This window comes from Pseudochaenichthys georgianus, chromosome 6 (assembly GCF_902827115.2).
Source record: "Pseudochaenichthys georgianus chromosome 6, fPseGeo1.2, whole genome shotgun sequence".
In the NCBI taxonomy this organism is placed as follows: Eukaryota; Metazoa; Chordata; class Actinopteri; order Perciformes; family Channichthyidae; genus Pseudochaenichthys; species Pseudochaenichthys georgianus.
Window position 1 is genome coordinate 24,924,917 of NC_047508.1, and position 15,586 is coordinate 24,940,502.

At 39.5% G+C, this 15,586-nt stretch overlaps 2 protein-coding genes across 6 annotated transcripts; one reads left to right on the forward strand and one right to left on the reverse strand.

The window, feature by feature from the left end:
• Positions 1-1,615: 1,615 nt before the first annotated feature.
• On the reverse strand, positions 1,616-10,221 carry prpf18 (PRP18 pre-mRNA processing factor 18 homolog (yeast)). 4 transcript variants are annotated; one of them, XM_034085424.2, is made up of 11 exons: positions 10,036-10,221; positions 9,124-9,201; positions 8,871-8,897; positions 7,478-7,579; positions 7,267-7,380; positions 6,511-6,657; positions 5,194-5,262; positions 3,417-3,557; positions 3,257-3,328; positions 3,013-3,168; positions 1,616-2,289 (listed from the first exon to the last, which is right to left on the reverse strand). In XM_034085424.2, exons 1-11 carry the CDS (start codon positions 10,099-10,101, stop codon positions 2,209-2,211), a joined length of 1,053 nt encoding a protein of 350 aa, XP_033941315.1. In that variant the 5' UTR covers positions 10,102-10,221; the 3' UTR covers positions 1,616-2,208. The 4 variants fall into 4 exon arrangements, with proteins under 4 accessions (XP_033941315.1, XP_033941314.1, XP_033941317.1 ...); XM_034085423.2 differs by having other exon boundaries at positions 6,508-6,657; positions 10,036-10,220; XM_034085426.2 differs by lacking the exon at positions 8,871-8,897 and having other exon boundaries at positions 10,036-10,220.
• An 885-nt stretch (positions 10,222-11,106) lies between these two features.
• Positions 11,107-15,307, forward strand: bend7 (BEN domain containing 7). Of its 2 annotated transcripts, none has more exons than XM_034085749.2 (10): positions 11,107-11,412; positions 11,936-12,016; positions 12,092-12,445; positions 12,693-12,812; positions 12,892-13,244; positions 13,774-13,881; positions 14,063-14,180; positions 14,286-14,399; positions 14,521-14,562; positions 14,963-15,307. In XM_034085749.2, the coding sequence occupies exons 1-10, from the start codon at positions 11,349-11,351 to the stop codon at positions 15,019-15,021; spliced, it is 1,413 nt and encodes a 470-aa protein (XP_033941640.1). In that variant the 5' UTR covers positions 11,107-11,348; the 3' UTR covers positions 15,022-15,307. The 2 variants fall into 2 exon arrangements, with proteins under 2 accessions (XP_033941640.1, XP_033941642.1); XM_034085751.2 differs by having other exon boundaries at positions 12,696-12,812.
• The last annotated feature ends 279 nt before the right edge of the window (positions 15,308-15,586 follow it).

Below are 15,586 nucleotides of genomic sequence, written 5' to 3' on the forward strand. Positions count from 1 at the left end.
AGGGGAAATGGAGATGATGCTTTCACCAATCCTGGGGAATTAAATGTGATAATGACAGGATCCCTCACACGTCCTGCTCCGACGCAATCCCACACCTAAACAAAGGCGCACAGAGAGCAGGTTTTTATCCTGCCCACATCTTACCGCCAGTAATAGGGCCAAACATAGAACTGAAATCATTAGAGAAACAAACTAGCTAGGCCCCCAGATAATGAATACAAACCCTCATTGATGTCAGCGAGTGCAGGCCATATTAAATCAGCATATTCACATACAGGGTCACTGCCAAGAGAAAGGGATGAGGTCACCTGTTAGTGGGTAACATATTTAAATAGTATGGACAAGTGGTAGGGAAAAGAATACGGTATCAAAAGACAGGCTTTATATGAATCAGAGCATGGTGTTTTAAGATTCAAATGCCCAAAACACACAGAGAACAGAAAGTGTCAGAGAAATCCAGTTAGGAAAAATGTATTAATATATGGAGCATCAACATGTAGTGCTAGTCATTTCTGAAAGCCTGATTCAACCATCATAGATCACCAGAAAGTGTTGTCAACGTGTTATACCTTTTATAGTTCAGTTGAGTCTCCACACATGTTGTATATGTCCACTGTATGATCATGTCATTTGTATAGATCAGTTTAACATCTGCTCCCGTGAGGCTTTTATTATGAAATTTGATTTGACTAATTCTAATCTGGGATAACTACTTAACATAAAGTGTTTCCTTTCGGTTGACATAGTTCTGGTCTGGGACATAACAGAACTCACACAAACACGCAGAGATGATAACACACAGAGATTCCTTGTTAATTTACAGTCAACTGCAAATACTTTCCACTGGACCAGCATTTCAAGGCCCTGGCTAAGCAAACGTCACAACGGACACTGACACTACACATTTGACTCAACGAGTGCCAAAATAGTTGGTTTAGTTTATCTTAAGGACAGGCAGATTAATCACTATCGGTGGATACATTCACTGACTTTTGATCTGGTTCCTTCATATATATCGTTCTGCATTGTATTTTGTGACAAAATATGTTATAAGTGGGAAAACATAGCATTTATTTCACAGTGTTTGCACTGCCAGCTGTCAACCTGTCTAGCTCCAGCTGAGTCTCAAGTGGTGACGCGCTCAGAGCTGACAGACTGGAGCTGTGGTGACGTGGGTTCAGCCGAGCACACACTACGACCACAAGGAACACATCAGATCACCATGGTTACTCAGTGTAATAAGGTCAATGTGTGACGCTTTATGCTATCATCGTAGAACACTTCTGGCAGTATTCCGAAAGCAATAAATTGTAGCAAATCTGGGTTTTTTGTTGCATTGGGATTGCCATCCAGAAAACACTCGTATTACATAATTGCCTATTTTAATCTGACTAGTACATTCTTAATGAATCCTTAAGCCACACAGCTGCAATTCACAATGTTAGTGGAGCATGTCACACTTACAGAGTCCGTAATTTAAAAAACAATTTCCCTGCAGACACATTTTCTAATGACCAGAAACAACTGATGGCTAAAAATAGCCCCATTCAGCAATCCAGCTGCAGACGACGAGAGAGAAACAAAATGAAACTTGAAGGATGATTTTCCCACAGCATAAAAAAGAACAAATCAACACTTTATTTTCTCACTAAGATAGTACAGAGACACACTGAATTGGATGTATTATTAGCTGAAAACTCAAGCATGCACATATAAGTGAATCTGCATTCATTTAAGTTTGTCAAAAAATAATCAAGAATCACAGGCGTAATAAAACTTACATACACTGGATCTTACTTGGCTAATGAAATACAATCTTTGAAAAACTTAAGAAAACAAATATTAAAAGAAAATGTGTAAATACAATTGAACCTTTTTACCATTTTAACATTTCCTGCAACAATGGGTTGGACTGAAAGCATCCATAAAAAGAAAGGGTCTCAAGTAGGACTGAGACTACATCAGTTTTCCCAGAAGTTCACAAGTCTAATCAGACTCAAGGGTTATCGAGGGTACGCCACATAAATCTGGGATAATTTTATCCAGAAGTTAGCTTTACTCTAGGGCCCTTAATGTCAAAGATTTCGATGTTTGCCACAACCACACTTTAGTCATACCAGAACCCATCATTGTTGTGAACAATTCCCATTATCTATTGTGATTTAACTGACCGGACAGCCTGGGCCTACATTAAGCTGAAGTGACAAGTTAAAGAGCGTTGTACTCCACACACTTTGAAGGAACAGTCGTGAAGTGTTTCTGGCAGATGGTCATCAGCCTCTTCAGCCCCTGTAGAAACAAACATAACATGCAATTAAGTTGTTTGATCAATTTAAAAAAAGTTTTTGATATCCTACCTGGTGAATTTATTTTGTGAAATAGCAGCTGACACTATCACTTTTCGTCAATGTGCATGTCCTGTTTTTTCAGATTTCATACTGATTTAATGTGGTAAAATGTGATTATTTTTAGTAAAAACTGTAAATGATGAACCAACTTGAATTCACAAAAATACTACATTTGTATTATTTATATACAAAAAATGCCAATGTATGCAGTTGTTGTGACTGTAAACCAGTAGAAGTTTAATGCAGCAGAACAATCATCCGCACTCGCAAAATATTCAGAGTGTAAATGTTTCTGTACAGGAAGTGTCCGATGTTAATCCCTGTCCAACAATTATATTACCGTATGTCTATAAGAAGAGGAAATATGCATATAATGTCATTTTATAAATAGAAGCACAGATATGCCATGTAGAAAATAGTGCTCTTCTACTTAGGTAATAGAAATAACATTGGGAATACAAATGATATAATTTGAATGTACATTCAAACATATAACCATACAACCCAACCAAACATGCGTTTCATAGCGCATACAACAAAGATGATACTGATTGATTCCTACACTGTCAGAGTGCTGATAGTGCAATCATTAATATTTCCTTGAAATAATTCCCCTCCTTATAGATATAGGCATTCTCTCTAAGGGATAATCTGAGGGTCTCACCTGGATGTATTTTCTCTGTGTCTCATCGTTGAGGACGTGGGCCACATGCTTGGAGAAGATCTTCTCTCGCCCAGTACGAGCGTGGATACCCACCATGGTCACACCAATGGGCCAGGGAGCATTACCGATGGCCATCTGCAGGTAGGCATCATTTGCCTGGACAAAATGTTGAATATAGTTGATATATTTGTAAATTGTAAAAAAGGCTTACATGGTCAAAAACACTGTTTTTCAGATAACATACCTTGACATATTCTCTCTCCAACATGAATTTAATGATGTCAGTAATTGATTCTTTGATGTCAGCTGGTAAATTCTGAAAGAGATAATAGAGAATGTGTAACCATTAGAAATGAAGAAATCTATTTTCCTTGCAGCTTTTCTGTTCGCTCCGAAAATGTTACCTTCTTCCTGAGCTTCCTGAAGAGAGGTTTGAGGTAAGACTCAGTCTGCGAGTGAGTGGCACTGGCCAGCTTTCCCTGAACACTTCTCTTCACATGGTCCTCTCGCCTGTTCAGATCTTTGGCCCAAACACCGAGAAGAAACTACAATGCAACAGGAAATGAGACAAAACAGTACCAAGTATTGAAACGGGGAGAGACGACAGGCAGAGTAGGATGTTCATCTTGAATTGGGTTAAGAGACATAACAAAAAAAAATCCCATCATCATAATATTTTGGATCTATTTAATAACAGTGCAATTCAACACTGTAAATCAGGGGTGCCCAACCTTTTTTGAACCGAGAGCTACTTTTAAAGTGCCAGTCTGCCGAGATCTACCAGTCCAAATAGAGAGGCGTAGCCATTACTGACAGCCTACTGCCAGGTAAATACACACTTCTACTTGTATAAAACTGACCTTTGTACGATTAATACTTCATCAAATACTGCAGATCCTTTATCTTTCCTCTTTCTAATCTACACACATACAAGTATTTAACTGAAGTTACACAACAGTGTTGTTGATACAGAGTTGGAGTTTATTCACACGTCACATACTACAGTGGGTAATGTTTTCAAGAAACATTGAACAGTGCTGCCACATATGACACAGGGAAAAAGAAAAGACTCTGAACCCTTTCTTTGCCATTATATAAAACATTTTTTAAATATAAATTAGGCTTACTAATAAGACAACTCAGATCTGAAGCTACACAGGAATCTGCTGCCAAAGTGCAATAAAGACGACAAAATTAATAGAATCAAACCCTTTTTTTGTTGCATTTTAGTAGATTATAAAAAGAAATGCCTTTAAAATAGGATGCAAGCAACATTAGTTTATTAACCTGAATTGATAATGGACTATAATCAATTTAAACAGAACAGATCTTAATGTTTGCATTCTTATACCATTTTGTACAATAATTATAATGAATAAGTTCAAACAAACTAAAACTTACAGCTGATTAATAACGGTATCTAACTTGAGTTTTTATTATATCAAAAACCTGTTGAAATGCTACTGTTATTTTTACTGTCCCCCAAAAGCGCGTCGGCAGCCTCCAGGAATGCTTCTTTCACAACTTCGCCGTCTTTGAAAGACTTCATGTGTTTCGCAAGAATGTGACTGACACGATAAGATGCTATGGTAGCAGCCTTGCTCTTGTTGTGAAAATGGACTGCTGTGCATTTAGCTGTCCTTTCAGGCTCCTCCCCTTTTGGGAGCGTAGGGCAGAATTAGGAGGGAATTCCGTCTCGTAGCGTTTGTGCACTGTTTTGAAATGCCGCTCCTAAATTACCCTTCTTCGATAAAGCCACGCTCGCATTGCAGATGAGACAGATGGACTTATAATAATAATAATATAATAATCATCCTCCCACTCGGAGTGAAAATTATATATTTTGGGCTTTTTTGCTTCTGCCATAATTGCGGTCTTGTGTGTGTGAGGACTGTCACTCCTGTTGCCACGGACAACGTCAGTAAACTCGTGCCACGCCCCGACACATGGGGTCACGCCAATCACAAAGCTTTGATGCGTTCAAGTGCATTATTCTGGCACAGGAAGATTATGTTATAGGACATTAACGATAAAACAGAATATTGTTGTTCTATTTTTAGACACATCCCACGATCGACTGGGAATCTCCCTGCGATCGACCGGTTGCCAGAGACGTGTTAAACATGTTTTATGAAAAAGCTCCCACTAGATTTAAGTTAGAGCATTATTTTCTTGTCTTACCCTCAAGAACTTGTCGATAACATCCTGGTCTCCATTATCATCTCCTTTCCCCAGAGTTCTACCAAGAGTCTGGATAAGAGTGCAGAAACCATAAAGGTACAGTTTCAGTATAAGACATAAATTGCATCATAACCTTAACTTAATAAAGAACACAATTTACAAAATGTGTTTAACTTATGCGGCTTTCACACCAGCGCTTTTCAGTTTCTAGCTCCGAGCGGGAGCTTTTCTGGTTCAGCTCTGGTTTCCCTTTTCAGCTCCCGCTCTGTGCACACCGCCCACTGGCGCCCCAGAGCTGCCCCTGCTGCGTCATGACGTCACCGTTTACATCGCTGATTTGCTCCCCAACGGCTCCCATTACGGAGCTCACAACAACAACAACGGGGAACTGCGTCGGATCGATGATCGTGTTGCTTTTAATCACACGAAGCCAGAATAAATTAAATAACGACTTCTCCAACCTTATACTTTTCTCCAGAGTGCCGTGGTTCATTGTTTATTAATGTGTTTCTGCAGCATTTACCGACCGCTGCAGTGCTCGCTGCTCGTCCACGGGAGTTTATTCTCCCGTTAGCTCCCGGTTAGCTCACACTGCAGCGGCCGCTCTAAAGTATTCACTGTCCGACTCACACAAGCAGCTGATGCATATCCCCAGTTCCCCTTAGCCTAAGTGAATGTGTGTCAGTCTGAATTGACACTGTTTGGTATCACAACGCTGTTATGAAAGTTTCTCTGGTATAAAACGGGTGATGTTGGCATAGCAACCGAAGCTAAACTGACTACTTGCATCCGATAGCTGCAATAATACAAAACAACACGTCTGCCTCTCTCCACAATGATCGATAACAGTGAACGGATGGTCAAAGTAAGGTACAAATAAACAGAATCAAACGAAGCCTGGTTAGTGTTGCCTGACTTTATAAAGTGTGTTTATAGGCACTACTGCTTGTAGGCAGGCATAACAGTCGACCCATGGGAGGTGGGTTTAGTTTCCTGCACGCCTCGACGTAAGAGAGACGTAAGCGACGTGACCTCTTAGCTCCGAAGCTTTTGCCTCTGGACCGACAATTTTTTGGAGCTGGAAGTGAACCGGATTCCGGAGCTAAGAGCCGGCGCCGCTGCGGTGTGAACAGGAAAAATCGGCGCTTTTCAGGCTCCAGCTCCGAGCCGGAGCTGAAAAGGCGCTGGTGTGAAAGGGGCATAAGAATATATTTGCTGGTTCCAATTCAATTTATAAATATTTATGAATTAACATTATTCAGTATGAACAAAACACCCAAACCTCAACTACTAATTGGTTACGACACAGTCTACTACCTCCAATTCCTCTATAGTTGTGTTTTCTTCGTGCACTTTCAGGTCGTGCTGTGTGTCCACTTCTCCCGGCTCGGTTCCTCCAACGATCTCGTTCAGGTACTGCGCGTCAATCTTGTCCATGGCTGCTTTCAGGTCGTTCCTCAAGCCCTACACACAGAGTTAAACAGTGTCAACCAGAATACTGTATTTAAAGCTGACAATACACACGGGTGTTTTCTATAACTCATCATACTGAAATAAATGTTGATTGCAGAATGTTAAGGCTTTGGAATAGTAACACCACTTGCTTTTAGATTGGTAACTCATAAGCTTTGATTTCACCATGCCAACAAGAATACATTCTTCTGAAAAAATTAAGGAGCTGTGGAAAATTAAATTAAATGTGTTCCGTGCAATGATGCCAGCTTTTATCCAAATGATAGCGGACCTTGCACATGGACTGGAAAGATGATAGCTTTAAGGCTCCTTCCTGCTGACATCTTTAACCTTTCCGACTTCAAATCCAGCCATGTTTAGACTGTTACATCCACTCATGCAGCTGCGGGTTCCTTGTAACAGCATTTTAAGTATTAGTAGTACTAGTGGTACTAGCTCAGATGAAGTCCAATGCTCATTCGCAGTTGCAAGGAAAGGTTTAAACTGCCTGCACTCAACACCGTGTGGTTGGCATAATAGCCTAATTTATTTCTCCCTGGATAGAAGGGACCTGAATCAGGATGTCTTTACTGGGCGATGTGTTATCACAATCAGTCCTACCTTGTTCACTTCAGGAGTCTGAATCTCAATCTTCCTGAGTCTCTGGAAGGCGTCGTAGTCAGACTCTGCAAACATTCGGATTGGTTCCCCTCGCTCTCTAAGTCGTCGAATTACCTTTACAAACACAGTGATGCAAAAAATGTGCATTGATTTTTAATAAGGAAAGAAAAATGACTTTTGAGGCAAGTGTTAATAATTTACGTTGACTCACTTCCTGTCGTGACAGTGACATTGGCAGTTTCTCTTCTGTTAGCTCCAGTGTTAACACTGGTTTAGCTGAGGTGGACGGCTCATCTTCTTCTTTGTTATCATTCTTTTGGACAAAAAGGAGGGAAAATAAATGTATTTACTTATGAAGGAATAATTTAAGGTAACTTTGATCATATTGAAAGGTTGTGTTTTCTGGGCCAATGCAAATGAAACGAATATAACTGGGGTATGTAACAATGTTCTAATAAGACCTTAGGGATAAAAAAGGTTGTGTCACTATGATCAATCTTATAACGTACATTTTAATATAAATAGCAAGATTTTAATATTACAAAAATCATCTTATTTCAGTTGGTCTAATCACAGGCAAAACATATTCAGTAATTATTGTTGCAATATGCTACCACAACATGCTTTTATAGGCACATGCAATCTCAGCACTCTTAGATTGTGGTGTAAGGAGCACAATCTAAAAGAACAAACAGAAACTGATTACAAAAAGCCTCCCCAACAAACAATGGCCTTTTCTCAAATAAACAACAAGTATACTGTATGTGTACAAAGAGCACAGCTTAATACGTTTGACATCTTAAGCCTTGCACAAAGTCGAAGAGAAATGCAGTTTTCCATAGAGCAACTGTTACAAGGCAAAGCAAACTAGGGACAAAAACATAGTTGATGTAAATATAAAAGCTTCTGTCATAGATTATTTGCAAAATAAGAAAATCAACTTGTTAACACAAATCTTTTTTTTATTTCAGTTCAGTATCCCATGCTGAAATCCACACCATGTCTGTGTCCCACTGTGGCTTTGTAGATGTCTTTCCTTGTTCCCAAAGTTTCTGCCAAGTGATTCTTTTTGTGTTTGTAAATAGTTTGAAACACAGAAATGGTCCAGTATATATAATGTAGTTGTCATAATGGATGTGAAATTGTGAAAAGCATAAATATGGAGTATGGTGGTGAATTGGAAGCATGTGGTTGTTTAGCTAATTAATGTAATGCAGGTCTGAAAACAATCACGTTTTCAAATGCATTTCTGCAATTGACAAGACTATGAAAGTACCTCATTTGAAATCAAAGAAAAATCCATGACTTTTAAAAATGTGCTGGAAAAGACCAAATTATGTTTCACATTAGGCAGAGATGAGCTGATTACATGTTTTATCAGATATCGAATTAGTATGTGTTCACTGATTGAGTTGACCCAGGTATCATGGGGTTTACTCAAAAGTAAAGATGTCTCCACCATGTTATTTCTGCTTTGATCCTCACTGGCTTTAGAGAGCAAACTTTCAAAAAGGGTGCCAAGGAAGCGAAAGCCTTTGGGACACAGTGTGCTTTGTCCTTTCATCATGCATCCTGTCAGCTACTTTCACTGTGCAGTCCCATACCTGGCTCTCAGGAGTCTCTCTCTGAACCTACCGATGCAGGCAGCAGAGGCAGTTTGGGGGAAAACAGCAAACACAAACACCAATGTACACCTGAGCATCAAAGACTGACCTTATTTTGTTTCCTGGCAAAGGTTGTATTACAGTATTACAAATGTCAAATCAAACATGAGATGAATCTGAACTGGAGAAAGGCAGTGATTTATTTGCATTTGTGTGTATGAGAGAGTAACAAGAGAGTGATCTTGACATTAACCTTATATCCGCATCTTATGAAGTAATCTTCTTGTTCCATGCGTGCAAGATCGGACCTTTTGAAGAATTTCTTGTTGTCCTGAAAACACAAATATGATGGAATTGTTATAACATTTATAACAAAACTCTATACAAGCAATGAAAACATCATACCGGTGGCCAAGACTAGAGTGGTATAAAAATAGTAAAGCTCTCACAACAAAGATGGCATGTGTTTTACTCTTTATTTTCTTGAACTATGGTTGATGAATGTTTATCTTCAATACAAAATAGAAAGTGATTTAGAAAATACTGTTTTCCCCTTTGTGTTGGGTGAGAGCATACTGTCCTGCAAGTATCTTCTTGCAATGATAAATAACACTACTTCATTTTTTTCAACAAAGTATGAACATATAGGTGACACATTTAAGGATGACAAGGTACTTGATATCCCCTAAAAGTATTATAGGACATAAACTACCACCAATCATCAACCCATTAGCTTATTCGTATTAATTACACATACATTATTAGAAGCTTAGTTTATTAATGGGTTTTATTTTGTGTTTAGCATTTATGGTTTAAGTTTAAATCCCAGTATTTCCCCAGCATGAAGGAAGCACATCTGACTTCTAAGAACATTAGAAACAGCCTGCACATCCATGTATCTAACGTTAACGCCACGTTACGCACTTGCTAATGTTCGCTATTTTTTGGTGGCTTTAACATACTGACCTACTATGAATTATATCTGAACGTGTAGTTCAAACTGGCCTATGTATTAATAGCTGTATAAAGTTAAACACGATTCTGTAAAGGCAACGCTGTCTGATGTGAGTTAGCAAGCGTTAGCTAAGTTAAAGCTAGTAAACATGTTAGCAACAGGGCTAAGTTACCAAGCTAACAATAACAATCGACTTAATCAGCTACTCACGTCGATGAGGCTTTTGTCTTCGATGAGTTTTCTTTTCCTTGCGATCTCAGCCTTTAGTATATCCATTTCTGTTAAGTAATGGTGGTCGTAAGTCGTCTATTTTAACAAACAATTAAAAAAAGTGGGACTTGTGTAACACTAACAACGCCACCACATAATACGCTTAACCCGGAAGTTGACAAAAAACACTATATTTCAAAATAAGAGTCCTCCGTTACAAGCTGTTTCATAAATACAAATGAAAAAAACGAATTGACCATTAAAGTCACTCTAAGATCGAAGCTATATTTCCGGACCAAGCACTCAAACTTCGGCATACAGTTACTGTGCTGTTTTGTAGCCTACAGTGTCCTGTGTTACAAATAGTAATCATTATGGCTTTATTGGCATGTTATTATACAAACTTGGCAAAGCACTGTTGGAATATTATTACTCAAGGAAAAACTATTTTTGAAAAAATTATGGAAAAAGTAAGACCAACTTAAATGGCATGCATTTGTATTATACAGTCTATGATTTGTATACGTGACTCAACACTACTGTTTTCTGCCAGTGACTCAGAATGTATTCTGCTGCCTGAAGCGAGGTCATGACAGGAGGGAGGGGAAATGTATGCATTGATGTACAACATATAAATATATAGATATTATCTATGCCCAAAATAATAGGATAGCAATCTAAGTCCTGTCTGGTATCATCTTTAATAAATGCAACATTAGTTTAACAACTTACTCATGAAATCAGTCAAACATTAGAGGTGGTAATTTTTTCATTTACATCTTGTAAAATGTAGAAAAATAAGTTGTCAAAATAACAAAAAGGGATCTAATAACATTAATAATGTCTTACTTATTTGAGACTGAGAGTACAAGAAACAAGTTGATGTTTGCAGTCTGGTGTCCTTTTTGCTTTTGCTCAAATGTCAGACCATTGTTTGGATACCACAGTGGCAAATGTGTGACTCGACCTTTTAGATGAGAACATACCATCAGGTGGCGCAAAGGGATATGTGACGACATTTTAATATTAAAGTAATTAATTTATTTACATGGCGAAAGGGAAGAGCCAGCATCCTTGTTGGGAACGGGGATAGATCAGACAGGCAGTGGCATTTATCAGTTCCATTTAAGCTTAATAAGATCATGAAAATGTGCCGATGGCAGGATCTGTAATGCAGCCTGAGGAGGAATTTAACTGATTAAGAAGGCAGACAGACAGAGATTCCGCTGAGTGTATCATCTGATTTTGGTTTTCTGAAGAGCGATTTTCGTCTGCACGACTTACCCAAGACTATACCCCCCCCCCCCCTGACAATGGAGTTTGGGGAAAGGAAGAGGAGAAGGAAGTCACAGAGCTTTAAACTGGTCACGGATGAAGGTAGGCTGATAAATGAATGCAAGACCTTGCAAGACGCGCGTCTGTGTCTGGCTGTTTGTCTGGCGCTGTTTGCCAGCAGAGACTCTGTCAACAAAAGATATGGCCATGACAATGTCTGTTGTCTCTGCCACGTTAACAGCTAACTCTAACGATTTCATTATTACATGTAATGACTGTTTTGGCTCAGTCCCACAATAGATTCACTAAAACGTTAATTAAATGAATTGTTAAACACATGTAGCTGCAACATGTTAAGTCCAGCATGTTGGGCATTCTGAATATACAGCATGCAGCTCAAATTGTTCCCTTTCTGCTGAAGCTATTGCGCTACAGGTCACCTCTCCTGGCTACACTTCTACATTCTTACAGGTGGTGAGTTCTGGTTGTGATGGAGGAGGGGGGGGGGCTGCTTCTGTTGACATCATCAGCCTGCAAAAGCTTAATTATGACATTGCAAATGGCCACTGCATTATTCTGCATCTATCTGTCACACATGGCGTATTAAGTTTTAATTTCATTGCAGCAGGCAGTGCCCCTTCAATAATGATGAATTCCAACTGCAAAGATGTCAATGGAGAGTCTAAGGATGCTGCTGTGAATGATGGTATGTACCGTTTTAAGGATTCATTTTTATAATGTATCATGGCAGATCTAAATTCCTACATCTTTCTTTATGCAGTGTGGCGTAAGGATAAAGGAGTGGAAATCAAGAGGCAAATCACAGGAATGATGAGGCTCCTGAGTAACAAGACAGGCAGGGTGTATCAGCGTGTGGTGACAGAGCAGGACAGCTTAACAAAGGAGCCCCAGGATAGAAATCTGACTTGGGCACATCAGCTTGCACCTTCATCTCTTGTATCAGAGGACCACCAGAGCAACAGCTGGAACTCTGCGGGGGACCCAACTCCTCCACCTTCATCCATTTCCACCTCCATCATCAACGGTCCAGGCTGTGGGCAGTACAGCACCCGCTCCAAGGCCCTGAGGAACCTGAACACCACCAAGGATCTGATCAAAACAAATGAAGCTAACGGTAAGGTACCAGAGCAGGTTTGAAGAGTAGAAAAACCAACAATGACACCTTTATACTCAAAGAAAAAATATGCTCATAGAAAAGAGGAGATAGTGTATTGCTGGACACTGCACACATTTTGTATTGTACAGGTACAGCAAATTACAGGTATTTGTGTGAGAGACAAACACTTTTATTCATTTGTGAAAGCATATTGCACCCGTATGTGTATGCATGTTAGACATTCACTAACCAAATGTCTTTTCAGCAGATGTAATCCCTCCTGCTGCGCCAGAGACCCCCTGCTGTAAGTGTAACTGTAAGGGCACCTTGCAGGCTATTTTGCAGGAAATGCGTGCCATGAGGAGGCTGATGCAGACTCAAAAAGGTCAGTGGATAAACACAAACACTCACACACTGTGGGAAAGTGAGAAAGAAAAATGAAATGTGTTACTGTCTTTTTCTAGGATCCTTGGAAAGACAGGAAGAGGCAGCATCACCATGCCAACCTCGTCTGGTACCAGGCCCTGCTCCTCGCTGTAGGCCGCGCAAGAGAAGGCCAATCTATAAAGTGGCACCACTTACTGTGTCTAGTACTAGGAGAGCGGCTCTTGCCCCTCTCGAGGCTTCACCACTTATAGCTGCACCTGCAGAATCTGGAAAGAGGGAGGAATGTGAGAAAGAGCAAAGCTCATCTACACCAAACAGCCATCCCACATCCTCTGCTCTTTCTGTGCTGCCACTTCAAAACAACCCAGTTATTGTCAACAACAGACACAATACTCTCCTGAACAAACTCAGGGAGCCTCACTTGTTAGAGGTAATATTGACATTAGCATAATTGAATGCACTTGTTTTCTGAGCCTAAATAGTATCTCTTGTTTACTGCACTCCCACAGAAAAGCCACTCTGAATGCACTAGGTGTGGTCTTTATACTATGTGTTAAAATCAAATACGGTTTTCTTTTTTTACCTCAACCTCAACTTGAATTGGCATGTATAAATACAAGTGTTGAATTTATATATTCAACACATAATATACTACATAATCCTGCCTTAAAGTGTTTCCGTATTATTTAGAAAGCTAATGCAATTGTTTGTTTAATATTAATTTGTTTCCAAGGTTGACCTTTGTGTTCCAAGACCTTTTTCGATTCCAAATGATATTTTTTGGAATGAATAAGATGTTTATTTGCTCCAAACATCCTTATGTTTGGAGAAAACTTAATTGTATTGCCCTCAGTTTGTGAGTTCTCTATTTTTCTTCCAATACTAGATTTGTCTTATGTTTGTCTTAATTTTCCCATAATACTTCACAGTTCACAGTAAGTGTTATTTGATTCTTTTAGTCCGAGGTGCGTCTTGCGGAGGATTATGACGTGTATATCTCAAAGGCTCAGCTTGACTCCATTCTGGTCAACTATACACGCTCTGGCAGCCTGCTGTTCCGGAAACTGGTTCGCATCAATATGTTTTTAAGAGCCAATTCACTGCCCTTTTATTGTTATCAGCTTTGCAGTCACTAGATACTTATTAGATTTTGAACAGCAACAACAAATATCTTATAATTGACTTTACTAATGAGCTATAAGATCACAAAAGGCTCAACAGTGTTCTAACATGGAGCTTTGTGTTCAGGTGTGTGCCTTCTTTGACGATACTACGCTGGCTAACTCCTTGCCAAATGGTAAAAGGAAGAGAGGGCTCAATGATAACCGTAAGGGCTTGGACCAGAACATTGTGGGCGCCATTAAAGGTGAGAAACAAAATAATTAATCAGTCTTGTTTAACCAGTGCACAACAATAGTGATACATTGAAATATGAATAAAGCATTCACACAGTTGTGTAAACTCTGTCCAGTGTTTACAGAGAAATACTGCACAGAACACAGAATAGAAAAGTTGCCCGGTCCACGAGACTGGGTTCAGATCCTTCAAGATCAGATCAAACTTGCCAGGAGGAGGCTGAAGAGAGGTACAGTTAAGCATGCAGCTAAATTCATAAATTATTATAGGTTAATTACAAAATGACCACTGACAGACGAGGCCTTGTTCGAATGTTTGAGGTTAATCTTGTTTATCCTTTGCCTATTCAGATGCAGCAGAAGCAGAAGAAATCTTAAATGGATCTTCCACATGTATGAACCTAAAAATGAAATATTCACACACACACGCAAACAGTGCACAGACCTTTTATATGTCCAGGATATCACATTTCCATCCACCCTGAGCAATCAGTATTCTTACCTCTCCCCACTTCACTTTCCACTGAAAACACACACACAAACTTGTGTTGCTGGCTTGCCTATTGTCACGATGTTGCTGTGACATTATTCTCACCTGGTTTCCCAAAATGGCAGCTAAATACTTTGACACCATGCACCTTATCCCCTTTTTCACCTTATTATATTTATGCCACAATAGCATTTCTCTTTCTGCTGACTTTCAGACCAATACAAAATCCCCCAAATGCAAATTCAAGCTTTTGCTGTGTTGATACTTTATATATTGAACATTACTTTCTTCCTTCTTTTATAGGCTGTGACTATAACAAGCCCGCAAGTGTTGAGGGGCCAGTGGTGGACATTACTGGTTGATGTAAGGGCTGCCACAATGGCCTTACAGAAGATTTGTTGAATGTCTTTATTACTTATCTACCTTGATGCATTTTGCAACTTTAGATATTTTCTTTGCAACTGCTGTATGTTATGGATGTAAAGGGGAAAGAGACAAAAGGACCAAAATAACACATGCAAGATTATTTAAAAGGACTCTCCCCCCCTCCCTCTCTCACACACACACACACACACACACACACACACACACACACACACACACACACACACACACACACACACACACACACACACACACACACACACACACACACACACACACACACACACACACACACACACACACACACACACACACACACACACACACACACACACACACACACACACACACACACACACACACACAATCCAGGATTGTGGGCCAATATACACTGAACTATACGATTGTTAAAACATTTCCTATCATTTTCATGTTTAGAAGTGACTTGATGTTTTCATTACAGGCTACAGCTTTTACGTAGTTCTCATGTGTCATTAATAGTAGTCACACGTTTAAAACCAAAGGTTTTGCGATATCTCGCAA

What these genes read in the sequence shown, in the direction of transcription:
- bend7 (XM_034085749.2), top strand. Translation starts at nt 11,349, where the DNA reads ATGGAGTTTGGGGAAAGGAAGAGGAGAAGGAAGTCACAGAGCTTTAAA. An exon ending in GCTGATGCAGACTCAAAAAG is followed by an intron (nt 12,813 to 12,891) that starts GTCAGTGGATAA and finishes GTCTTTTTCTAG; the next exon opens with GATCCTTGGAAAGACAGGAA. An exon ending in CTTAAATGGATCTTCCACAT is followed by an intron (nt 14,563 to 14,962) that starts GTATGAACCTAA and finishes CTTCTTTTATAG; the next exon opens with GCTGTGACTATAACAAGCCC.
- prpf18 (XM_034085423.2), bottom strand. Translation starts at nt 10,101, where the DNA reads ATGGATATACTAAAGGCTGAGATCGCAAGGAAAAGAAAACTCATCGAA. An exon ending in AAGACAAAAGCCTCATCGAC is followed by an intron (nt 9,202 to 10,035) that starts GTGAGTAGCTGA and finishes TTGTGTTTTCAG; the next exon opens with GACAACAAGAAATTCTTCAA. An exon ending in TCAGGAAGCTCAGGAAGAAG is followed by an intron (nt 3,329 to 3,416) that starts GTAACATTTTCG and finishes TATCTCTTTCAG; the next exon opens with AATTTACCAGCTGACATCAA.